General features: G+C 36.2%; 1 protein-coding gene across 1 annotated transcript; it reads right to left on the bottom strand.

Annotated features, from left to right (window-relative positions):
- Positions 1 to 1399: 1399 nt before the first annotated feature.
- On the bottom strand, positions 1400 to 27546 carry LOC121377405 (MFS-type transporter SLC18B1-like). Its single transcript, XM_041505384.1, has 13 exons — positions 27260 to 27546; positions 26368 to 26463; positions 21903 to 21976; positions 19559 to 19706; positions 18339 to 18407; positions 16370 to 16460; positions 13820 to 13956; positions 12644 to 12742; positions 11080 to 11174; positions 6854 to 6949; positions 5675 to 5749; positions 3608 to 3701; positions 1400 to 2076 (listed from the first exon to the last, which is right to left on the bottom strand). The coding sequence occupies exons 1-13, from the start codon at positions 27512 to 27514 to the stop codon at positions 1894 to 1896; spliced, it is 1512 nt and encodes a 503-aa protein (XP_041361318.1). The 5' UTR covers positions 27515 to 27546; the 3' UTR covers positions 1400 to 1893.
- Between the last annotated feature and the right edge of the window lie 159 nt (positions 27547 to 27705).

The raw sequence follows: 27705 nt of genomic DNA on the forward strand, positions 1-27705 counted from the left end.
CGGACAAGGATTTACTGTTATGTGCAGTAGACCGTGAAAATTAGGTCACAGTGACCTAGTAATAGTATGTGACACACCGCCATCCCAAGTTGTTCCTACATGTGAGGTTTAATGGTCCTGTATGCAAGATAGGGTCCGGACAAGGATTTACTGTTATGTGCAGTAGACCGTTAAAAGTAGGTCACAGTGACCTAGTAACAGTATGCGACACAACACCATCCCAAGTTCTACCTACATGTGAGGATTGATGGTCCTGTATGCATCTATGTGCAAGATGTGGTTCGGACAAGAAAAAGTTAACAGATGGATGGACGGACGGATGTACGAATGGACAACGCCATATCATAATTCGACCCATCATGGATGGGCATATAGAAATGAGGCTGTTTCCCTGTTTCAACATCACAGGCTCTTGTTTCACTCTGTTGTAACTTTATCCAGCTGTGTTACATGTTTGTAGAATAAACCAACTTAGTGTCCATTTTCATAGGCTGAAACTATACAATCTGTGACTATAAACATTCTGTCTATGAACTCAACATAATAATATGCATGTGTCTATGAACATGTAAACATAAAAATTTGATTACTGATCTCAAAATAATTAATTTTTATATACTTTAATATTTAGTCAACAAATTGGACAACCCAACATGTATAAATTTGAAAATTCAGACTACGTACTTGATATATATTTCAGATGAAAATTAACTAGACAAATTTGGTAAAATGATCTCAAATAATTAATTTTATAAACTTGAATATTTAGTCAACAAACTGGACATAACCCAATGTATAAATTTGAAAATTCAGACCATGTACTTGATATATATTTTAATTCAAAATTAACTAGACAAATTTGGTAAAATGATCTCAATATAATTCAGTTTATTTACACGTAGTCAACAAATTGGACATAACCTTATGTATAAATTTGAAAATTCACTTGAACATATAATTCAATTGAAAATTTGCTCTACGGTTTAGGTAAAATTATCTCAATTTATTACCCACTCATAACGGGGAAAATAAAAATCATAATTTGATGCCAACAAACCAATCACCTTGTCGGTACTAAATATGATGTCATCACGATTTAGCAAAGCACACACAATGACATCACGTAGTTTAAAGCGTTTGCATCTTTCTGGTTTCAGTGTTAAACTTGAAATAAAATGTTAGTTTAATTCAATTCATTATTTTAAAACTTTTTTTTACAGAATATATAGAACATTGGGTTTTGAAAATTAACTGTGAACCGTGATTAAAATACAAAGTTAAAACAATACCCAGAACAGTAAAGTAGTTTACGTTGTTTCTATATACATGGATGTGTAGCCGACGTAGGCTATATCGAAAATAAAGGCTTTTATAAAAATACAAATAAAAAGCTGGGGTAATAAATAGAATAACAAACTTGGTACCAGTTATTATAAAATTTATGTCCCTTGTGAAATAATTTTCACTCTGGACATAAATTTGATAATCAACTGGTAACTCGTTTATTATCCTCTATATAAATCAATTTATAAACTTGAATATTTAGTCAACAGACCAGACATACATGTAATTCACTGTGTGTATTTGTAAAATTCAGTCCATGCACGTGATTCATGTATAACTCAGTCTATATAGCTCGACATTCGCCAGTGGCGGATCCAGAAAATCCATTTAGGGGGGCTCAATGACATGAGGCGAAATGCCAAGGGAACTTTGGGGTAGGTTTGGAGGGGGATAGTAAAAAATGATAATATATAATAAAATATATAACTGTCGCAAATTTAGTGGGGGGGGGGGGGGGGGGGGCCAGGCCCCTGAGCACCCCCCATGATCAGTTTTTACGACACCCGACACTGAGAGTTAAGACAGCATCTTGATTTAGCGCTGGTTCAGTCAGCACTCCTCTTCATTCACACTTTGTGACTGACTGACCATCGTTCCTGGGTCATTCTTTGCATTCTTTCCATCAATGGTCATGTATGTAGACTGATATTGGTCGCCATAGCAACAGGAGCTGCAAGTCTGACCAGACGCACAGCACAACTTGACAGATGTGTATGAGAACATCAAAACACCCTGCAAAGATATGGATTAGAATGAATGAATGAATGAACAAACGAATGAACGAATGAATGAATGAATGAATGGATGAATGAATGAATGAGTGAATGAATGGATAAATGAATGAATGAGTGAATGAAAGGATGGATAGATGAATGGATGGATGGATAAATGAATGAATGAATGAATAGATGGATGGATGGATGGATGGATAAATGAATGAATGGATGGATGGATGGATGGACAGACGGACAGACGGATAAATGAACGAGCAAATCGATGCATGGAAGAATGACTTCATTAATAACCTAAATAGAGCAAACAAGTAAATAAAAAGAATAAAAATAAATAAATAATAATATTTATAAGAAAAAAAGAAAAAATTAAATTTAGTTTGTTTTGTATAACACACCACCACTAGAGCACATTAATTTATTAATCATCCACTATTGGATGTGAAACATTTGGTAATTCTGATATACATATAGTCTTAGGGTGAACTCACTACATTTTTCCATTAGTAGCAAGGGACCTTATTAAATGCACTTTACCAGACTGGATAGCACATACATTGTATAAGTCATGGTGCACCAGTTGGAATGGGAAAAAAAACAATCAGAGAATGGGTCGATTGAGGGGGGTGAAAAAATAGAATTCCACACCTTGCAGTGTTCGAGATTAACAGTATCCCGATATCCCAGGGATAGCCGATTTTAATTCTGGATATCAGACTTCAAGAACCCAGTATCCCGCCGGGCTACCATACCTGTATAATTTTGTTTTGTAATTTTTATTTTTCGTTGAAACAATTAAGTCTTCATTTACAGGCAAAGTTAAACAACCGTATTTTCAAGCTTGTACCTAATGCTACGCCATAACAATATTTCCTCACTGAAATACAATGAAAAGGCAAGTAGACATTATAAAATGTTTTCAACCAATACAGCCTTTTTTTATTTACTCAAATTAAAATTGGCTTGCTTGATATTTGAATATCTGGTAACCATATCCCAAAGTGGGATACTAAATTCTCAGGTGGGATATACCAGATTTTAAAATGTTTGTATCCAAATTGGATACTGCACGTTTTAAATCTCGAACTCTGCCTTGCCCCCAAATGTAACACACAAAAGATTGAATGAAAACCTAGCATTTAGTTTATTGTTTTCTACTAAAGAAATAAAAAATGTTTTAAATAAAAAAAAATTTTTTTAAATCACAGAACTCATGCATATTCAAGATTAAACTTATACAACCATTGCTCCCAAATTTAATAGAAAAAAAATTTGAATGTAAACCAGCCTAGCATTTAGTTTATTGTTTTCTATTAAAGAATTAATTATTTTTTTTAATAAAAAAAAGACAAAATAAAAATCACAAAACTCAGGACAGTCCCATTAAACATATAAAATGCTTGATGTGCAGGATTTCCAAAGTCATGAAATGATATAATTCCACCCCTTACCCCGAAATTTAAAAGGAAAAAAAAAGACAAAAAGACAAAAGAAAAATCAGAGAACTCATGCATATTCATGATTAAACTTACAGCCATTAGTAACAACCCCGCTGCTAGAGTGGCTGCCCAATCAAATCCATAGTGCTGAGACATCAACCCGCCAACAGTTGGACCAATGAATGTTCTGAAAGAAAGAAACGTTTGATTTAACAACGCACTCAACACATTTTATTTATGGTTATGGCGTCAGACATATGGTTAAAGACCACACAGATATTGAGAGAGTAAACCCACTGTTGTCACTTCATGAGCTACTCTTTTTCGATTAGCAGCATGGGATCTTTTATAAGCACCATCCCACAGCACTGGCTGGAGAGAGAAATAGCCCAATGTGCCCAACGACGGGGATCGATCCCAAACCAACCACGTGTCAAGCGAGCGCTTTACCATAGCTGGGCCTTTGATATACAAGTCATGCTGCACTGGCTGGAATGAGAAATAGCCCAATGGGCCCAACGACAGGGATCGATCCCAAACCAACCACGCGTCAAGCGAGCGCTTTACTATAGCTGGGCCTTTGATATACAAGTCATGCTGCACTGGCTGGAATGAGAAATAGCCCAATGGGCCCACTGATGGGGATCGATCCCACACCGACTGCACATCAAGCGAGCGCTGTACCACTGGGCTACGTCCCGCTCCTAGGAATGTTCTGAAATGCAAGAATTCAATGGCATTAAATCTCTTGTCTACAGCCGACAATTTATTTAAGCTGATTGGCTTATATATGTGTTGTATATAATGTTCTATATTTTTAACAATATAATGTTGTATATAATATATATTTTTAACAATATAATGTTGTTGCTTGTTTTTTGTTTTTATAAAAAGCAAATTAAAACAATTATTTGTAAGACCTACTTCGATTCCACCATGCATGAGGAACATGAAATAATGCCTTCCTGGTCTACATTATTTTGTTGCTGCATTCTGGGGCATTGCATGTTAATCAGAAATTTTTGAAGTTTTATGACAGCATTTGGCAATATTATATACTCACAGAAAACAGTTCCTGTGTACCATATAAAATGGTTCCAAACCAACTTCAAAGATTATAAATGGCTGAAATTTGACCATGATGATGACATCAACATAATTGTGCCAATCGTCTCACAATGCTTAAGAAAAAAAAGTTTGTTTGTTTTATTTAACAACGCCACTAGAGCACACTGATTTTTTATCTTATCAGCGGCTATTGGACATCAAACACGGTTTTGTTTTTAGAGGAAACCCGCTGTCGCCACATAGGCTACTCTTTTATGATAGGCAGCAAGGGATCTTTTATTTGCGCTTCCCACAGGCAGGATAGCACAAACCATGGCCTTTGTTGAACCAGTTATGGATCACTGGTCGGTGCAAGTGGTTTACACCTACCCATTGAGCAGTGCGGAGCACTCACTCAGGGTTTAGAGTTGGTATCTGGATTAAAACTCCCATGCCTCGACTGGGATCTGAACCCAGTACTTACCAGCCTGTAGTCCGATGGCTTAACCACTGCGCCACCGAGGCCGGTCATAATGCATAAGAATGACCAAAAAATACATACAACTTCTTGAAACCAATTAAATTTTGTCCTTCATTACTGTCATGCATATACACACAGAAACCTTTTTTGGATCATAATTAAAGGGATATTCCTCAGTTTGCCGCACATTTTAAGATGTTATCGACTAACAGACTTTTTAACTACTGTAATTACATATGAAATATATTTTTCTGCATAAAATATTAGTGGCTGTATATTAAACATGTTTCTGATCATTCTAATATTTGTACTAGGTTAAATTTCGTTTTATTTCCTAACATATGTTTTTTTCGTACGTACAACATTATTTAAAGACAAAATCAAGTTTGGGCTTCTTACAAATATTAAGACGACCAGAAACACATTGAATATACAGACACTGATATTCTAAACAAGAAAATATATTTAACATGTAAGTTTAATCGTAGAAATATTTTATTAGTCAGAAACATCTTACAATGCAGCAAACTCAGGAATGTCCCTTTAAGATAAAAATATTCTTCTGGCCAAAGCCTGCCTGGCTGTACACCTTTCTATGGCCTTGGTACAGGTACAGGTACAGGTGTACTTACCCTAGACTGAAAAATGAATTAAAACACCCAGAGACAAGTCCATACGTGTTCAGATTCTCTTCAAATCCGATTTCCCTGAAACACAAATGGTACTCTCAAAGGAAAGGAAAGTTATTTCATGAATTCTACATTTCTGATATGAATTATGATGCAGGTAATCCGCTATTATTGGCTGATATTAGAAATCATTTATCTTTCTAATTCTGAATACTGCTACTTACATGTACATGTATATCCTAATACAGACACAACAGAATCAGAAATATTATTGGTAGTAAATCTCAAGGCAGAGATGAATTTTACTTGTAGATTCCAGGAAATTGCATTTCAGGACATCTAGTTTTTAAATTTTTACAGGGTAGCATACCCCCCGAACATTCGAGAAAAAAGCACACAAAGTTTAAAACAAAATATTTTCTTTATATCTGCATGTCATCAACAACCAGGCCCTCGCCCCAGTAGTGTATTTGAAAGTGTGTGTGTGGGGTGGGTGGGTGTGTGTGTGTGGGGGGGGGGGGGGGGCACTGTCAGTTCAATCTGAAGGTGGGCTGGGGGTTACACATACAACAATTTTATTTATCATCAGATATCCATGAATGTGAAATGAAGTTAAATGCATTCACGATTTTGTCATAAAACATAAAATGAACAGAATAGATGTTTAACGACACCCCAGCATGAAAAATACATTGGCTATTGGGTGTGAAACCTAAAATTAATTTTACACCCAATGTTCAACAATATTTCTTAATTGGTTAATCTGGGGGTTTTTAAAGGAAGGAAAGGAAATGTTTTATTTAACGACGCACTCAACACATTTTATTTACAGTTATATGGCGTCAGACATATGGTTAAGGATCACACATATATTGAACGAGGAAACCCGCTGTTGCCACTTCATGGGCTACTCTTTTCGACTGGCAGCAAGGGATCTTTTATATGCACCACCCCATAGACAGGATAGCACATATCACGGCCTCTGATGTACCAGTCATGGTGCACTGGCTGGAGCGATAAATATCCCATCGGGCCCACTGATGGGGATTGATCCTAAACCGACCGCGCATCAAGCGAGCGCTTTACCACTGGGCTACATCTCGCCTCTTTTTTTAAAAGTGTCATGCTGTTTAAACTGGTCACAGACTGGCAGAAAAACACACATTTCAAACCGTGACTTACTTGGCACCCTGTATGAGACATTTGATGGTCGGCAGTATCGCACAACCGAGAAAGATCCCCACCAACAGGAGGCTGACGATAATCAACCACAGTTCACTGGAAAGAAAAAAAGAAGTTTGTTTTTGTTTCACGACACCACTAGAGCACATTGATTTATTAATCATCGACTATTAGATGACAAACTGTCACTTTCAGAAATGGCTACACGCATATCACCATTTTGAAATATAATGTTAGTCAATTAGACAGCAATGGAAAAGAATATATGTTTAACATTGGTGGGGTTTTTTTGGTGTTTTTTTGTTTAACGACATCACTAGAGCACATTGATTTATTAATCATCGACTATTAGATGACACTGTCACTTTCAGAAATGACTATACGTATATCACCATTTTGATATATAATGTTAGTCAATTAGACAGCAATGGAAAAGAATATATGTTTAACATTGGGTTTTTTGTTCAACGACACCACTAGAGCACGTTGATATATTAATCATCGGCTATTGGATGACAAACATTTGGGCATTCTGACATATAGTATAAGAGAGGAAACCCATTGCATTGGATGACAAACATTTGGGCATTCTGACATACAGCATAAGAGAGGAAACCCATTGCATTGGATGACAGACATTTGGGCATTCTGACATACAGGATAAGAGAGGAAACCCATTGCATTGGATGACAAACATTTGGGCATTCTGACATACAGCATAAGAGAGGAAACCCATTGCATTGGATGACAGACATTTGGGCATTCTGACATACAGCATAAGAGAGGAAACCCATTGCATTGGATGACAGACATTTGGGCATTCTGACATACAGCATAAGAGAGGAAACCCATTGCATTGGATGACAGACATTTGGGCATTCTGACATACAGCATAAGAGAGGAAACCCATTGCATTGGATGACAGACATTTGGGCATTCTGACATACAGCATAAGAGAGGAAACCCATTGCATTGGATGACAGACATTTGGGCATTCTGACATACAGCATAAGAGAGGAAACCCATTGCATTGGATGACAGACATTTGGGCATTCTGACATACAGCATAAGAGAGGAAACCCATTGCATTGGATGACAGACATTTGGGCATTCTGACATACAGCATAAGAGAGGAAACCCATTGCATTGGATGACAGACATTTGGGCATTCTGACATACAGCATAAGAGAGGAAACCCATTGCATTGGATGACAGACATTTGGGCATTCTGACATACAGCATAAGAGAGGAAACCCATTGCATTGGATGACAGACATTTGGGCATTCTGACATACAGTATGGAGGAAACCCATTGCATTGGATGACAGACATTTGGGCATTCTGACATACAGTATAAGAGAGGAAACCCATTGCATTGGATGACAGACATTTGGGCATTCTGACATACAGTATAAGAGAGGAAACCCATTGCATTGGATGACAGACATTTGAGCATTCTGACATACAGTATAAGAGAGGAAACCCATTGCATTGGATGACAGACATTTGGGCATTCTGACATACAGTATAAGAGAGGAAACCCATTGCATTGGATGACAGACATTTGGGCATTCTGACATACAGTATAAGAGAGGAAACCCATGCATTGGACTATGCATTGGATGACAGACATTTGGGCATTCTGACATACAGTATAAGAGAGGAAACCCATTGCATTGGATGACAGACATTTGGGCATTCTGACATACAGTATAAGAGAGGAAACCCATTGCATTGGATGACAAACATTTGGGCATTCTGACATATAAGAGAGGAAACCCATTGCATTGGATGACAGACATTTGGGCATTCTGACATACAGTATAAGAGAGGAAACCCATTGCATTGGATGACAGACATTTGGGCATTCTGACATACAGTATAAGAGAGGAAACCCATTGCATTGGATGACAGACATTTGGGCATTCTGACATACAGTATAAGAGAGGAAACCCATTGCATTGGATGACAGACATTTGGGCATTCTGACATACAGTATAAGAGAGGAAACCCATTGCATTGGATGACAGACATTTGGGCATTCTGACATACAGTATAAGAGAGGAAACCCATTGCATTGGATGACAGACATTTGGGTATTCTGACAAACAGTATAAGAGAGGAAACCCATTGCATTGGATGACAGACATTTGGGCATTCTGACAAACAGTATAAGAGAGGAAACCCATTGCATTGGATGACAGACATTTGGGCATTCTGACATACAGTATAAGAGAGGAAACCCATTGCATTGGATGACAGACATTTAGGCATTCTGACATACAGTATAAGAGAGGAAACCCATTGCATTTTTCAACTAGTAGCAAAGGATCTTTTATATGCACAATCCCACTCGTGGTGCACTTGCTGGAATGAAAAATAGGTCAATGTGTTCACCGACAGGGATCGATCCCAGACTGACCCCGCATCAAGCGGGCACTTTACCACTTGGCTACATCCCACCCCAAACATTTTTAGAATTATGAAAAATGTATTTTGTGGCATTACAAACACCAGAGTGACCAGAAACACTTCAGATGTATGAAAATGGACATTCTAAACAATAATATGTAAATAATGCAGGCACGGCAGAAGCAAGTAGACATTGGTGGGGGCTGACGGAGACCGAGTGCACAAAGCAAAGTTTCTAGGGAGGTTGAAAACTTGACATCCTGAAATGCAATTTCCTGCATTCTACAAGTATAATTAATCACTGCTTTAAGATTTACTATCAAATAATAGTTTTGATTCAGATTTCCCTGCTCAGCCGTGCCAGTAATGTCTAATTTAAATTATCCAAAACTGCTTCAATAGAAAGAAAGAAAAGTTTTATTTAACAACGCACTCAACACATTTTATTTACGGTTATATGGCGTCAGACATATGGTTAACAACCACACAGATATTGAGACGGGAAAACGCGCTGTCGCTATTTCACGGGCTACGCTTTTTCGATTAGTAGCAAGGGATCTTTTATATGCACCAACCCACAAACAGGGTAGCACATACATGTACTACGGCCTTTGATATACCAGTCGTGGTGCACTGGCTGGAGCGAGAAATGGCCAAATGGGCCCACCGACGGGGATCGATCCCAGACCGACCACGCATCAAGCAAACGCCTTACCACTGGACTGCGTCCCGACTCTGCTCTAATAGTGAAACAATATGTTGTAGTGTTTAAAAACTGGGGTCTGCCACTTTAAGAAATGAATAGATCACCATTTTGAAATACAATGTTAGTCAACCAGAAAGCAATGGAAAAGAACATATGTTTAAAGATATATACCTCAGCACATTTAAAGGGACATTCCCGAGTTTGCTGCATTGTAAAATGTTTCCGACTAATAAAATATTTCTACGATTAAACTTGCACATTAAATATGTTTTCTTCTTTAGAATATCAGTGTCTGTATATTCAATGTGTTTCTGGTCGTCTTAATATTTGTAAGTAGCCCAAACTGGATTTTATGTTCAAATAATTTCGTACATACGAAAAAATATGTTTTTAAGAAATAAAATGAAACTTAACCTAGTACAAATATTAGAACCACCAGAACCACGTTTAATATAGGTAGTACTAAACCAAATAACTTCCGGCTGGGTCAAAGTTCGAGGTGCACCGAACTTTTGATAGAGAAGTGAACACCACAAGTCCTGTGATTGGTTATAAATGTGAGTGTGTTGGTTGTAAAAAAAATTAGTTTCATCTGGGCTAAAAATGTATGCAATTTTATTTCATCTAGTACCACTGTGTCAAGTAGCCTTGTGCTTGGAACATGTATGGGGTACCTGTAAAAAAAAGTACTCAAATTTTGTGCGGAACTAGGGTAGTCATAGACGCTACCCGTTATCTCAGAAATGAGCAGCTTGACACCCACTTTTTTGTGATTCACTTTAAGGGTGAAGGGTGGTAGTATTTATATCCGTGGCGTTTATGTCGATTGATACGTTGCAGGTAGGAGTTTTAGCCACATATGTTACTATTGTCGTCTATGGGATTTGATTTGGTAGTATACACCCTATACAGCCACTAATAGTTTATACTGAAAAATATATCTGGTATGTAATTACAGTCATAAAAAGGTCTATGTTAGTCGATAACATCTTAAAACTTGCAGCAAACTAAGGAATGTCCCTTTAAAAAGTACAGATTCTGAAAGAGTTGAAAGATTGCTCTGCCTATTAACACCACTATAGAGCACATATTGATTCAAATAACTTACTAAGGAAAAAATGGAAAAAGTGGGGATGGTCCCATCAAGATATATGCAACACATGAGATAATGTTGCCAACAATCACAAGAGATTTTACGAAGCCCTGCAATGAAAATATAATAATAACAACAATAATAATGATAACAACAACAACAAGTATTCAGTACTGCTAAAGTAATATATACATGTCCCTCAACAAATTTTCGTATCTCCAAAGTTCAAGGGCCATAACTCTGTCAAAAATGGGTAAATCGTCATGCAAGCCACACTTAATCTATAATAGTACTCAATAAAGCTATATACAAATTTTCAGCTCAATATCTTGAGGCATTGGGGAAAAATAAGCCTGGAAAACACATTTTTATATCTCCTAAGTTCAAGGGCCATAACTCTGTCAAAAATGGGTAAATCGTCCTGAAAGTCAAACTAAGTCTGTAATAGAACATCATTGTAAAGCAATTTTAAGCTCAATATCCTGAGGCATTGGGGGGAAAAAAGTCTGCAAATCAAATCTGTGTATCGCCTAAGTTCAAGGGCCATAACTCTGTCAAAGCTGGGTAAATTGTCATGAAAGTCAAATTCGATCTGTAATACTATAAGTGGGACAGACAGACCAATGGACAGACAGACAGATGAATGGTTGGACGGGTAGGGAACTAGTAAAACCTCAGATAATGCAATAAATATCAAACAGTTTATATCAGCCATTTCTTTTACACAATTCATTATACAATTCATTAACAATTTGAACTGCATGTACAATGTAATTAGTATTTCAGTTTATGTACCTTCCCCTTCATTTATCACTACTCTCCTAATCACAAATCGGTTTCACACTACAGTGGACTCTGTCTAAACCAGCATTTGTGTAAACCGGAAAAGGCAGTGGTATGCTATCCTGTCTGGGGGATGGTGCATATAAAAGATCTCTTGCAACTAATGGAAAAAAGTAGCCGATTTCCTCTCTTAGACTACATATATGTCAGGATTACCAAATGTTTGACATCCAATAGCCGATGATTAATAAATCAATGTGCCCTAGTGGTGTCACTAATAACCTACTTCTGTGTTACTAATTCCAACCTTTGTGTCACTATTTTCAGGTTACTAGATCGAAATTGTCTAAAATTCATACCAGACATTTGGTCTGGCAATTAAGCTACAACTTCTGGCTGCCTGAATCAAAATGTTCTGGACCAAACATGATCATAAAGTATAAATGCAAAATAATTGCCACTCTGATGGGATGGCGGGCAAAAAGATCTCCTGGCCAGCGGAAATGTTGGCAGGCAAAACAATCGGAAAGTATGGCACTATTTCAAGTATATCAAATGCATTGTCTAAATTTTCAAATTCATCCCGTAATTGGGTTAAGTTCAATTTGTTCACTAAATATGAAAGTGCTGTGCCACTAATACCTTAAGTTTATCACTGTCTACCTTTGTGTTGCTATTCACTTACCACTGTCACTATTTACATTGTACTTAATAACCTACTTTTGTGTCACTAATACCGTAAGTTTATCACTGTCTACCTTTGTGTTGCTACTAATAAGTCACTATAATAACCTACTTTTGTGTCACTAAGCCAGCCCCAGAGTGGTGCTGTGAAGCCGTACATTCCTGCCCCACACAGAAAGACCAAACCCACGAGAAATGTGGACAATTTGAACTGAAAAATAAACAAAGTTCATTACACATAGATTTTAAGCATATACAGAGTTAAAAAACGAAAATTCAAAATGTATAGCTATTAATTGCTTTAAAGTCTCTTGAGCAAAAATGTTGATAAATGGCATTCTCAATGCAAAAATGTTGATAATGACATTCTCTCAATGCAAAAATGTTGATAATGACATTCTCAATGCAAAAATGTTGATAATGGCATTCTCAATGCAAAAATGTTCATAATGACATTCTCTCAATGCAAAAATGTTGATATTGACATTCTCAATGCAAAAATGTTGATAATGACATTCTCAATGCAAAAATTTTAATAATGGCATTCTCAGTGCAAAAATGTTGATAATGGCATTCTCAGTGCAAAAATGTTGATAATGACATTCTCAGTGCAAAAATGTTGATAATGACATTTTCAGTGCAAAAATGTTGATAATGGCATTCTCTCAGTGCAAAAATGTTGATAATGACATTCTTATTGCAAAAATGTTGATAATGACATTCTCAATGCAAAAATTTTGATAATGGCATTCTCAGTGCAAAAATGTTGATAATGACATTCTCAGTGCAAAAATGTTGATAATGGCATTCTCTCAATGCAAAAATGTTGATGACATTCTTAATGCAAAAATGTTGATAATGACATTCTCTCAATGCAAAAATGTTGATAATGACATTCTTAATGCAAAAATGTTGATAATGACATTCTTAATGCAAAAATGTTGATAATGACATTCTCTCGATGCAAAAATGTTGATAATGACATTCTCTCAATGCAAAAATGTTGATAATGACATTCTCTCAGTGCAAAAATGTTGATAATGACATTCTCACGATGCAAAAATGTTGATAATGACATTCTTAATGCAAAAATGTTGATAATGACATTCTTAATGAAAAAATGTTGATAATGACATTCTCGATGCAAAAATGTTGGTAATGACATTCTTAGCCATTCTGTTGGCTGTTGGGATGTTCAGACCAGTCTACTTACATTATAGGGGGAATATATGCTATATGTTTGAGGCCATGAACAAGTTGAAAAGAAAAATACTGAATATTTTCTCACAGGTGACAGATGATCTGCGAGAGTTGGATCCATAAATCCGAGGGAGAATGATCCAGCAAATATGCAGAAACCAGTCACGAAAATCAAGGGACTTTTTAGTAGAGTTAGAATGGATCCTTCGTACGTTTTCACCGCTTCTGCAATGAAAAACACAGTTACATTAGTGTCAAACTATAGTCAAATGTTTTCTTGACCTCTGTTTCAAACTATAGTCAAATGTTTCCTTGACCTGTTTCAAACTATAGTCAAATGTTTTCTTGCCCTCTGTTTCAAACTATAGTCAAATGTTTCCTTGACCTCTGTTTCAAACTATAGTCAAATGTTTTCTTGACCTCTGTTTCAAACTATAGTCAAATGTTTTCTTGACCTCTGTTTCAAACTATAGTCAAATGTTTTCTTGACCTGTTTCAAACTATAGTCAAATGTTTTCTTGACCTGTTTCAAACTATAGTCAAATGTTTTCTTGACCTCTGTTTCAAACTATAGTCAAATGTTTTCTTGACCTCTTGTTTCAAACTATAGTCAAATGTTTTCTTGACCTCTGTTTCAAACTATAGTCAAATGTTTTCTTGACCTCTGTTTCAAACTATAGTCAAATGTTTCCTTGACCTCTGTTTCAAACTATAGTCAAATGTTTTCTTGACCTGTTTCAAACTATAGTCAAATGTTTTCTTAACCTGTTTCAAAGTATCTTGTCAGCTCAAACTTTATCTCATGTGCATGGTCCAGACATGGATCCCATGGCATGTTTTTCACTATTATGCTTATCTCAGAAGATCAATATTTTGAACTGTGTGGCTCGGTTCCTTTAACACTGAGATAACAATGTGTGACTGTAATAAAAAAAAAAATGTTTTGTTTAATGGCCACACTAGAGCACATTGATATATTAATCATCAGCTATTGAATGTCAAACATTTGGCAATTTTGACACATAGTCTTGGAGAGGAAACCTGCTACATTTTTCCATTAGTAGCAAGGGATCTCTTATATGCACCAGAACAAAATGTTTTAGAATAATATATATACACTTACATGTTTGGAAGCAGCCTCAGAAAGTTCTGAATTTGAAATAAAAACACCCAAGAACTTTCCCCATTGTTTTAACTTGAGGAACATGTGCTTGTTTCGGGTTCACACTTTCGGTTTAAGGGGTTCAGAAACTTCTACCTGGAGTTAAATGAATCTACAGGGTAACTACGGTATGTACTAAAGCATAGAACAGTATCCATGGATTAGGTTTCAATAGAATGAATTCATTCATTATAACACATGGAAACTGATCAGTTAGGGGCCTACATTTTGTAATTATGGTGTATACCATCTATAATTGAGGTTTGGGGTATATATTTAGAACATTCCAGTATTTGTTATATTCACAAATTTGCCATTAATCGTCAATATGGGCATGGCTGAAAGTTTTTTAATTTCCAAATTTAATTATTGTTCAATATGGTCATAGTACATGTGTATGTGTGTGCCAAATTTCAGGAACATTCAATGTCTTCTCATAGTAGGAATTATCCTTAACAGAGTAAGTAGTACTAAGTAAATTAAGTTAAATTGCATGGAAAAAGTTTTTTTAATTTGCTTTTGTGGGCTACAGAGGAATATTACAGCTCTTGTTCTGTTATATTTTGTAGCAAAGATGTTGGGCTATAATTCTGACCAATTTTCATTTTAAGGTAACGAGGGCAACAAGATTAAATTTAAGGTCAAAAGGTCATCACACTTTAATTTACATCTACATAACAACTAATGGCAGATTTGGAATCATTGGGCAATTTCCATTCTAGTGATGCCATTCCCATCAAGATTGGACCAGTGGTTACTTATTTATGGATGTTCAAATATAGGGTCCCCTGCCCAATTTTTGTGATTTTTGCCAAAAGGGGCGGTCTGTAGCACCCAAAACGCCTGTCCAATTGAGCTCATCTTTGAAAATTAAGGTTTTTTAGCCAAAATCTCCTTAGAAGCCAAATTTCAACCAAATCAGAGGGGGTGGGGTTAAACCCATTGGGTGATTTGACATGGAATTACCCATACCCTAGTTTTAGCCCATGAAAATGCACACTAAGTTTAGCTAATCTACAAACCTGTAACATATTTGGATAAAGTTACAATTGAGTGAAACATGAGTCTGTGACTTTGAAATGGTGAAATACCCTCTAAAAATAGACTAAAACTCCGACTCCATCGACTCCATATAACTATTACCTCTGAGACGAACGTGCATTTTTAAAAATATAAGAAATACATTTTGTGATATTAAAAACACCAGAATGACCAGTAAAACACTTCGAATGTATGAAAATGGATAATCTAAACAATAAAATCTGATTTCAGTTAACAAAAACGGCTTTAATTGTAAAAAATATGCCTCAGTGTTTAAAAACTAGGGTATGTCCCTTTAAATGCTGTTTCAAATTTCAAAAACATTTCAAACCCACAACCACCTAGTAGATAGGGGCACTTATGATCGGTCTTGTTTTTGTTACGTATACCCTCAAATTATTTTCTGGCATAATTAAAGCCCGAGTGATTACTCACCAGCTTGTTGTGGCATGAGGTAGTAAGAAATAGCTGCACAGAACAACAACACAGTCCCGAGCACCCAGAACGGTAAGCCATACCCTCCCAGCTGCAAGAAAAGAAAGGAAGGAAATGGTTTATTTAACGACGCACTCAACACATTTTATTTACGGTTATATGGCATCGGAATTATGGTTAAGGACCACACAAATATTGAGGAAGGAAACCTGCTGTCACCACTTCATGGGCTACTCTTTTCGATTACCAGTAAGGGATCTTTTATATGCACCATCCCATAGACAGGATAGCACATACCACAGCCTTTGATGTACCAGTCGTGGTGCACTGGCTGGAGCAAGAAAGGTATTTACAGGCGCATCTGCATGGGCAAAATGTGAAGGTGGGGTTTCGAGGGAGAAGCATAAAGGTGACAGATCATTCATATATACAGAAAGGTATTGGAAGGAAAGAAAGAAAGAAAGAAATGTTTTATTTTAATGACGCACTCAACACATTTTATTTACGGTTATATGGCGTCAGACATATGATTAAGGACCACACAGATTTTGAGAGGAAACCCGCTGTCGCCACTACATGGGCTACTCTTTCCGATTAGCAGCAAGGGATCTTTTATTTGCACTTCCCACAGGCAGGATAGCACAAACCATGGCCTTTGTTGAACCAGTTATGGATCACTGGTCAGTGCAAGTGGTTTACACCTACCCATTGAGCCTTGCGGAGGACTCACTCAGGGTTTGGAGTCGGTATCGGGATGAAAAATCCCATGCCTCGACTGGGATCCGAACCCAGTACCTACCAGCCTGTTGATCGATGGCCTGACCACGACGCCGGTGTATTGGAAGGCTGCAAATCACTTAAGAAATATCGGCTGATCGCAACGTTATTTGAGACGTTTTGCTCAGCTGACAGCTGTCGTCGTGTGGGTGATTTTGCTCCAGTTTTCTGCCTCGTGTGTGGTCGAGAGGAAAATACCTATCGTGTTTGATATACCTGTTTAAACATGGCAAAAATCTCATTGTGTTCTGTCACTCGCCAAATTCGTCAACTGGTGAATTTTATTTTAATGTGGAGAAAGAATTTCATGCTATGGTAGATATTTTGTGGAAAATAATGGTGCGTTTCTGTAATTTTTGGAGTTCATATAGATAATTTGGCAAAAGTTTCTGTACACCNTGTAAATAACAAAACAATTTTCAGATTTTTATTTTTTTTTAAGTTAAACTTTTGACAAAGTTAATTACTCATATTATCATTACTGTATGATTAAACTGTGGCATACCTGAACCCTAAACTTAACCAAAATTTCTTCTTGGGGTGGCCACACCAATACCCTATGTTGACTCTGGGTTGCATTCCGTCAGAATTCCATCCCACCATACCCAAAGTACTTTTCTTTCTGGCAGAAACACTGGCCTAAGCCTGGTGGAATGTGAGATATCAGCTTAGCTGAATTTACCACCTAACAAATGGAAACGCAAAAATTATGTCAGGGTAAACTCACTGTTAGAGTGATAAGAAAATTAGCTCAGCACTTAAAGACTAGCTCCTCCAAGGAACATTTTGTTCAGTATCATGTCGATATTCGTAATGTACATTTGTAAGTTTCAGATATCGCTACACAATTTTAAAACATTAAACAGTAGTTGACATAATTTTGAACTGACTAGAAGTATCGTTGATCATGAAAACAAAATGTTCCCTGTCAAACAATTACAAAATATGTCTCTGTTTTGATGCTGCAGGGAAGGAGAACTGTACAAACATGCATGCTATCCAGTGAAGCTTCAGGCGTATTCATCCTTGGCTTATTGCCGGAACAAAAACATGTATCAGATAATCAAATGTTTGACATCCAATAGCCGATGATTAATGAATCAATGTGCTCTAGTGGTGTTGTTAAACAAAACAAAACTTTATGTATTTTGTATCAGATAAATCATATCGTTAAAAACTGTATCTTATTTACCTCATAGAGTGCGCCACCTATAGGGGGACCAATCATAAGACCCAAGCCACTGAACGTCTCTAGTGTTCCCTGAAAGAAAACAATTGATCGTATATATGATATAAACTTTTATAAATCTGAGAACTGATAACTATCAGTGTTAAAGCTAAACTAAATAAATTTCTGGTCTCTTGTCAGTGCGCACATTGATTTTGACCCTCGCGCGTCAACATTCACACACACACCCACCCCCACCCCTGTGATAGGACATCGATTTTTGCTGGACGATTCTTGCTATGACGTAAAATCGCATTTTGAGTCAAAATGCCATTGCGCATGAACTAGGACGTGCATTCTAATTTCAATTTAAATATGCCTCTTATTTCGGTATCAAATATACCCACCTTTTCTGTGCAATCCATGCTTTAAAAAAAGAAGGAAAAAGCTGCATCGCGGCATCAATTGTGGAACTATGGTCTGACCAGAGATTGACGTTTTTTGTTTCGCCTAATAGTTGTTTGCAATTTGATTGACACATTAATTAAATCAAAGGAAAAGAACAGTACAAAAGTACTATTCATGAATATACATGTACATGTAAATATGTATCATAAAATAAAATATTTCTTGATTATGTTGTTTTTGTTTTATTCTTAGTAGTTTTTTATTTGTTTCATTCATTCGTTCGTTCATTCATTCATTCATTCATTCATATGTTAACTTTACTCAATCAACCCCTGTAATTGTCCACGGCAATCGACAATGCCGTGGATTTTTAAATTTTCCACGACACTTTTTTCTGCTGCCGACTGTTAGATTTTTTTTCCACTGCTTGTTTTTTTGCTGTGGACATTTTTTTTAATTGCAGGGATTGGTCAATCTGGAAACAAAGATAGAAAGTTAAAGCTTGTTTTGTTTAACAACACCACTAGATCACACTGATTTATTAAACATCGGCTATTGATGTTAAACATTTGGTAATTTTGAGATATAGTCTAAGAGAAGAAATCTGCTACATTTTTCCATTAGTAGCAACAAATCTTTTATATATTATGCACCATCCCACAGCCAAGATAGCACATACCACAACCTTTGATATACTAGTTGTGGTGCACTGGCTGGAATGAGAAACAACCCAATGGGCCCACCGATGGGGATCGATCTCAGACTGACTGTGCATCAAGCGAGTGCTTTTACCACTGGGCTACGTCCCATTCCAAGATAGAAAGAGACAAACTTACAAAAACGGTCGAAACGTGATCTGGGAATGAGTTTGCGATGAGAGCGAAACTTGATGTTATAAAAGCTGAGCATCCGAGAGCCTCGACACTCCTACACAAGAAACACATGACGATGAAAATATTCCCGGGTGGACACTGGTCCAACAACCTGAAAACATATTAAAAAAAAAGTTCACAAATATTTCCAGGTGGACAATGATTAAACAACCTGATAATATAACAGAGAAAAACAGTATACAATATTTTCAGGTGGACAATGATTATACAACCTGAAAATATAACAACAAGCAGAAAAAAAGTCAAAAATATGTCCAGGTGGACAATGATTAAACAACCTGAAAATTTAACAACAGAGAAAAACAGTATACAATATTCCCAGGTGGACAATGATTAAACAACTGGAAAATTTAACAACAAACAGAGTAAACCAGTTCAAACCTATTTCCAGGTGGAGAATGATCCAAGTGTATGAAAATGTAACAAAACATAGATAACCAGAACAAAACTTTAACCGTTGTTAAGAATTAACATAAAACAAAAATAAAAATGCAAGTTCAGCTGCCAAATTCATTGTTTCTTCAAATAAATATTCTTTAAATCAGCACCAACATTGCTGGCAATTGCTGCAGTGCTCATATTGTAATCAACTCGCTGGTTAACATTTATTAGTTCAAACTCCAATTACAGGCGGGACGTAGCCCAGTGGTAGGATCTAGGATCGATCCCCATCGATGGACCCATTGGTCTATTTCTCATTCCAGCCAGTGCACCACAACTGGTGTAACAAAGGTCTAGGATCGATCCCCATCGATGGACCCATTGGTCCATTTCTCATTCCAGCCAGTGCACCACAACTGGTGTAACAAAGGCTGTGGTCTGTACTATTCTGTCTGTGGGATGGTTCATATAAAAGATCCCTTGCTGCTAATCGAAAAGAGTAGCCCATGACATGGCGATAGCAGGTTTCCTCTCTCAATATCAGGCATCGAAATAAGTCGAGAACAGTCGTTCAGGTTACCGGGAGGTCACCACATGTTAGAAAAGTCGAGAACGGTGTTTCGTTCTTGATAAAAATTTCAACGTTAGTTTCGTTTCCGAACGTAAACCAGGCAATGCATTCAGGACTTCTGCGTTTCATTATCTTGTCAGGAATTGCATCAATGTTCGCGCGCAAGTCACTCTGCGTTTAAGCAGCGTCCACTAGATGAATTTATGTCCGCATTTTGTTTTCTCGTACAAAATTGCACCGATGTTAGTGCGCACTTGTGCAATTGCAAAGTAATTTTGGCAATCCGCGTTTAAGCAGCGCCCACTAGATAAATTTACTTCCGGATTTCGTTTCTCGTACCGATGTTCGCGTGCACCGTTACAATTTCAGAACGACCGCGTCGTAGTAACAGGAATTCAATTCTAACTTTCATATAGTTGTGGAAACCTATAGGTTAACAGACTATATTTTGTGGTAACCTGTAAATGGGTTACCAGACACAATGCTTATTTCGATGCCTGAATATCTGTGTGGTCCTTAACCATATGTCCGACGCCATATAACCGTAAATAAAATGTGTTGAGTGCGTCGTTAAATAAAACAAGTCGAATTCTCTCCAAACTGCCAGTGTTGGCTACTCTAAAATGTGCCTTTAATAATAGATTCAAAGGTGTATTAATTATATGCTTTGACAAAGCTATACATATAATATGTACATAATTTAGTATACATGTGTCTTGAACAAGATTGTTAATGAAGACGATAACTATTTTTTTTAATGAGTTCAATCAAGGGTGTGGATGGCAGGAGCAAGACCATAGAGACAATAAATATATCATCATTTTAAAGCTCAAATAGTGTTCTTTCAAGTGATATGAATAGCTCATTTCCCTTTTTTGACACATGTGACCCAAACCAGGGTGATGCCAGGTGCAAACCCCTTCCTCTTTTAATGAGTCGGATGAAGGATTTGAATGGCAGGAGCGAGATCATAGAGGCAATAGATATACCATAGTTTTAAAGCTGAAATAGTGTTCTTTCAAGTGATACATTTGACACGTATGATCCAAACCAGGGAGATGCCAGGTACAAACCCCTTCCTGCTCAAATAAATTTCCCCTCCCCCCCCCCCCCCCCCCCCCAAATATATTTTTCAGAGGAGCAAGCACGACTCAACCCCCTTATAGACTTCGGTTTCCACAGAATATACAAATGTAGCTAGACCCCACTTTGGTCAAATTCCAGTTGGCATGTAAGTGAAACACAGCATACACTATTGTCTTTAATTTTCCATCGACGTGATATATAATGTACATGTACATTATACACATTAAACTGCATATTGCAAAATCTTACCCGAAAAGTATTGCACAAACTCCACAGACACACACTCCTGTGATGAACGTAAACTTTGGACCTATCGCAACAAGCTATAAAAATAAAGAAAGAAATGAATGAATGAATTGTTTAATGACTACACAATGGACATTGTTGTTTCAGATAAGAGATATATATATATATATATATATATATATATATATATATAAACTGCTTTTTGTTAAAGCTTATTGGGACATTCCTGAGTTTGCTGCACTTTTTAAAATGTTATCGACTAACAGACTTTTTAACGATTGTAATTACATATCAAATATATTTTTCTGCATAAAATATTAGTGGCTGTATATTAAATGTGTTTCTGATCGTTCTAATATTTGTACTAGGTTAAATTTCATCTTATTTCCTAAAATATAGTTTTTTCGTAGGTACGAAATTATTTGAAGACAAATTCCAGTTTGGGCTTCTTACAAATATTAAGACGACCAGAAACACATTGAATATACAGACACTGATATTGTAAACAAGAAAATATATTTAATGTGCAAGTTTAATAGTAGAACTATTTTATTAGTCGGAAACATCTTACAATGCAGCAAACTCAGGAATGTCCCTTTAACTTTATAATAAAAATTATAAATAAGAGCTATATATAGTTTAAAACTATTTTACTGAATACTATGTATTAATCCCAATATAATTAACATCATCCCATTGGTCCAGACATAGCAACGGGAGTTTATTCAGTTCTCAATGAATGTAAAAATTACGTCGTCAAGGAACATCATATCTGATGACTTGATTTTATATGGGCAAGTTGTCTTATTGAGCGTTATTGTTTATGGACCAAAAGTAATTCAAAATAAAGTATGTAGTTTTAGTGTTATTATTAGCAAATATGATTCAAATTTAATTATAAGTATTGTTTGTTATTTTTTTTACGTTCATCGGGGTATGAACAAAAAATGATCATGACTTATCGTTATTCATACATGATATCATTCTATATAATTTTTAGTAGTGCTGCAATGATAAACCGTTATACGCCGATAATTGATCAGCTCAATACAAACTGCGGTAGTTTTGTGTATCGCAATTTTTACACGCAATTTTTTCCTTGTATCTTATTTGACTTGAAATAGGCAAAGAAAGAAACAAACAAACAAAAAACCCATGATTTTATTAATTGGTGATGACAGGAAATGTAACAATCACGTCAAGCGTAGTCGGCTTACTTGTTGGCATACGAAAGAAAGAAAGAAGTGTTTTATTTAACGACGCACTCAACACATTTTATTTACGGTTATATGGCGTCAGACATATGGTTCAGGACCACACAGATTTTGAGAGGGAAACCCGCTGTCGCCACTACATGGGCTACTCTTCTGATTGGCAGCAAGGGATCTTTTATTTGCGCTTCCCACAGGCAGGATAGCACAAACCATGGCCTTTGTTGAACCAGTTATGGATCACTGGTCGGTGCAAGTGGTTTACACCTACCCATTGAGCCTTGCGGAGCACTCACTCAGGGTTTGGAGTCGGTATCTGGATTAAAAATCCCATGCCTCGACTGGGATCCGAACCCAGTACCTACCCGCCTGTAGACCGATGGCCTGCCACGACGCCACCGAGGCCGGTCTGTTGGCATACGAAGTGATACAGTGCTCTACAAAGCGAGTAAAACACTCACCATGGTGACTAAATACATTCTCTGGTGTCTAAAAAATAAAATCGCATTTGCCAGTTGGCGACTGTCCAATAATTTTACTTTAATCTGTAAACAAAAGTGGACATCAGAAAACACAGTGGACCAGTATCAATTTATCTTCCATAAAACGGTAGTTTGTTTTAAAATTAAAAGTTTCAGACAAGTTAATTGGACTATAATGATTATCCAGTATTCAAGAGTAAACAAGGTGACGTTAAGGTACATGTAGGTAATACTTCGTTATGTTATCTCCCTTTACTTGAATTTTAAGCGTTCGGAAATAATTCGGCCCCAGTTCAGCAGAGCCATGTTTTATTTATGTATTAAAATGAGATCACTGTCGAGTCACTGTGTGTCTTTACATGTCTGTTTGATAACTTAAACGTTAATTATTTTAAATGTCGACTTATATATGTGTTATGCTGTGCTCCAAATGTCTCGTGCTTATCGTGAATGTTGTTTCAATCAGGTCGGAAATCATTTTCACTAGTGCAGGATGAAAACATGTTTCTATTTTCATGACTTGACTTTAGACGGCTTTAAAGACACAACTATTTACAAAACAGTATTTATGGATTTACAAAGCAGTATGTGACAAAAATAAATCTTATTTAAACCAAAAGTAAGGTAGCCGATTGGTAGTTACTACTAGTAACACGTTGAAGCCTGGTAGATATTATCGCAATGCTTTTATTTAACTTTTAATGAGTACTGCAATTTAAATGTATATCTTAGCAGTGCCATTAAAATAGTAACTCACTTAATTTTGTTTAATAGAATTATTGGGTACGGAATTTGATAATGATCGTTAATAGTCATTCACTGTTTTAAAAAGTCCAATAAAAATAACCAGTTAACGATGATTATAAATAAATGTTTTGTAACTTACATATTATTATTCATTGTTCATTTACGTTGGAATAAGGCTACCATCTTCAAAGAAATAAACCAACAAGTGAGAATCGCACTTTGCTGTTTTTCCCTGAACTCGGAATATTTCGGCCGATTGTTCAAAACACCTCAGCAAATAACCTCTGGTTCGGTCGACCTGCCGAAACATTGCGACTCAATACGTACATTTCTGTGTCAAGCGAGCAGCAACGGAAAAGCCAGATAGTAAGGATTTCCGAATGTGACAATTAATTTATAAATAGTTTGACACCAGCACACCGGTGTTCTAGTAGACTAGTATTGTGTTAAAAAATAAAAATATGGCCAAAAACATTTAACCTGACAGCTGAAACGAATAAAGATCATTAAAAAGTTTATGCCTTCTGCTTTCATTAAAAAAAAACCCCATAAATATTAAATTTAAGTAATATCAACTACATGTATACTGCAATATATATTGCAATACAATTTCTTATATGCAACACGGTTTTGACCGTATTGTTGCACCCCTAATTTTTAGTATACATGTACACTAGTAGTGTTTTCCCTAGCTTGTTTTAGTATGGTGCAGCACCATGCTGCCCTGAGATTAAACAAGCCTTTTTCACTAATTAATTCTAAAACTGCTTTTATAAAACACCCAAAAAGGTATTATTAATTAATAAAATATGCCTTTTACATCTTTTGCCATTCATTTATTAAAGCAAGCACATAAATTACATTAATGTATATTTCAATTAATTTTTGTGTATTTTTAATGAAAAACAAGTGCCCTGAAAATAGTGAAAATGCCCCAAAAGTGTTGTGGTCTACCATGCCTTGCCAAATTTCTAGAGAAATCACTAACTACAAACACAACCACTGTATCAGCTAGAGCCCAAGGCTGTAACATGAAATATTTTTGTCTGAAAAAAGATTTACAGAAAGTAAGTTGCATATACATGTATGTATGTGAGCCACTTTTGAAGGAAACATTTTGCCTTGGTTCCCTAATTCCTGTTGTTATCCATATGGTTCAACATAACCGAGTTAATAATAATCATACAAAGCACACGTGTAATAACAAGTGTAATGATGTAATTTTGGGAAGCGACGTCATAACATGTCGTTGCTTTTCCAGTCCTAGCTCAGACTGTGCATTTGAAATATATAACATCATTTCAGTCTCCTTCTAGTTGGGCTGAAACATATAGAGTTGGGTCTTGTTATTCATAAAGAAAACAACAATAATAATATGGATAATAAAGGAATTATTACACTCGCATGTGAGTCGTACAGATTTTATGAAACTCGTGTCAGGATTCATGTATTACCCTCACTCTCACTCGGGCAATACAACACTCCTGACACTCATTTCGTAAAATCAGTATGACACACAAGCTCGTATAATAATCTCTATTTATTAAACTGAAGGCAAGACTTGCCATTCCTAAAACAAATTCGACCCGTAGAGTCATGTCCTGCCAAATCATCAATTCTATTTTAACATAAACTGACTGTACAAATGCAGCTATTATTCTGAAGGGGCAGGATGTAGCCCAGTGGTAAAGCACTCGCTTGATGTGCAGTCAGTTTAGGAGCCTATCCCCATTGGTGGACCCATTGAGCCATTAGTCATTTCAGTCAGTGTTCCACAACTGATGGAACAAAAGCCATGGTATTTACTTTCCTGTTTCTGGGATGGTGCATATAAAAGATCCCTTGCTGCTGATCGGAAAGAGTAGCTCATGGAATAGTGGAAGAGGGTTTCCTCTCTAATAATCTCGGTGATCCATGTGTCCGATGCCATATAACCTTAATTAAAATATTTAACATCGTTAAATAAAACATTTCTTTCTTTCTTTCTATTATTTTCAATCATGCATTTCTTGGATTCAGTATACTCACAAAAGTTCCGAACACTGGTGAAGACAGAAAGATCACAAACTCAAATATGCTGAATATAAGTCCAATAACAGTCTTGGAAACCCCCTTTTTCTCAGCCTGAAAATAATCACATTTATATGCAATAATTGTAAAAAAATAAAAAAATAAAATTGTATATTTCCAGCAACACAATCCTTAGTTAGGAAAAAGAACTGACCCTACATTTTTTTCAAAAAATATATATATATTTTTTTTTATTAATATAAATAGGTGAAAAAGAGTACATAGTATTACATCATATTCTATCTCGGTTCATAGTGGTGAAAGTAGTAAATATAATTAAAAGGGAGTTAATGTACCGGTAGTAAAAAAGAAGAAAGAAAAAAGAAGAAAACAAATATTGAAAAAAGAGAGTATATATTTGCTTTGTGGAGGAGGCGATTCAACCTCCAAAACCCATAACCTGAATCCCTAATCTACATGTACATGTGCTAAATTAATCAACATAAGCCTATCTGTTTCATCTTAATATTGAATACTATGCATGTGTGCATATGACTCACACCCTTTATGTTCCCTTTTTCCATTTTGTTTATCTTTGGCTTCATCCCTGTTACTCCACACGTCCATGTCTGTCTGTCTCTGTCTCTGTCTCTCTCTCACACACACACGCACATGCATATATATATATATATATATATATAATTATATATATAGATTGTTTAATAAGTGCATTATATCGTTTATGTATGTACAATAATACCATGTACAGCAATGATTAAAGGCCCCAACCTTGAATTTGCTTATATTTCTGGGGAGAATAAAAAAACAAAAACGAAACTCGCAGATTAAAAAACGAAACTCGCACAGATTAAAAAAAAAAAAAAAAAATTCATGAACTGTGAACCTTTACCTCATGTGGGAAAAAAGGAGCCAGCAATGAGAAGCAAATACACGCACAGAAGTTCACAAAACCTATAGACAAAAACATGAAGATTTCTTTCCTCGGCAACCGCCTAAAGGAGAAACTCGCTTTTGTTGATTCATCAGGAGCCACATTTTGTTCGTCTGCTTTCCCACTGTAATTGTCTGCAGTACTTGTCAGTAATGGAGTTCTCTCCCCTTGATTAGAATTTGTAGAACTGCGTTCCAGATCTGAACCCAACATGGTGATTATTTACGGTGTTCAGGTCATTATAGATGGTAAATCAAGATATCTGTAAAACAAGCAAATAATTATTATAAAAAACAACAGATAGGAACAGGGTCGAATTTACGAAGCCTGTTTATAACTTAGACATGTGCAAAAAAAATATATTATTTTGTTTAACGACACAACTAGAGCACATTGGTAATTCT

This window comes from Gigantopelta aegis, chromosome 7, assembly GCF_016097555.1.
Source record: "Gigantopelta aegis isolate Gae_Host chromosome 7, Gae_host_genome, whole genome shotgun sequence".
Taxonomy (NCBI): domain Eukaryota; kingdom Metazoa; phylum Mollusca; class Gastropoda; order Neomphalida; family Peltospiridae; genus Gigantopelta; species Gigantopelta aegis.

Excerpts from the sequence above, each read along its gene's own strand:
- LOC121377405 (XM_041505384.1), bottom strand. The coding sequence starts at position 27,514 with ATGTTGGGTTCAGATCTGGAACGCAGTTCTACAAATTCTAATCAAGGG. Across the intron at positions 12,743-13,819 it reads TCGCAGATCATCTGTCACCT|TTCAAATTGTCCACATTTCT; the intron begins GTGAGAAAATAT and ends TTTATTTTTCAG. Across the intron at positions 5,750-6,853 it reads TGTCTCATACAGGGTGCCAA|GGAAATCGGATTTGAAGAGA; the intron begins GTAAGTCACGGT and ends TTTGTGTTTCAG.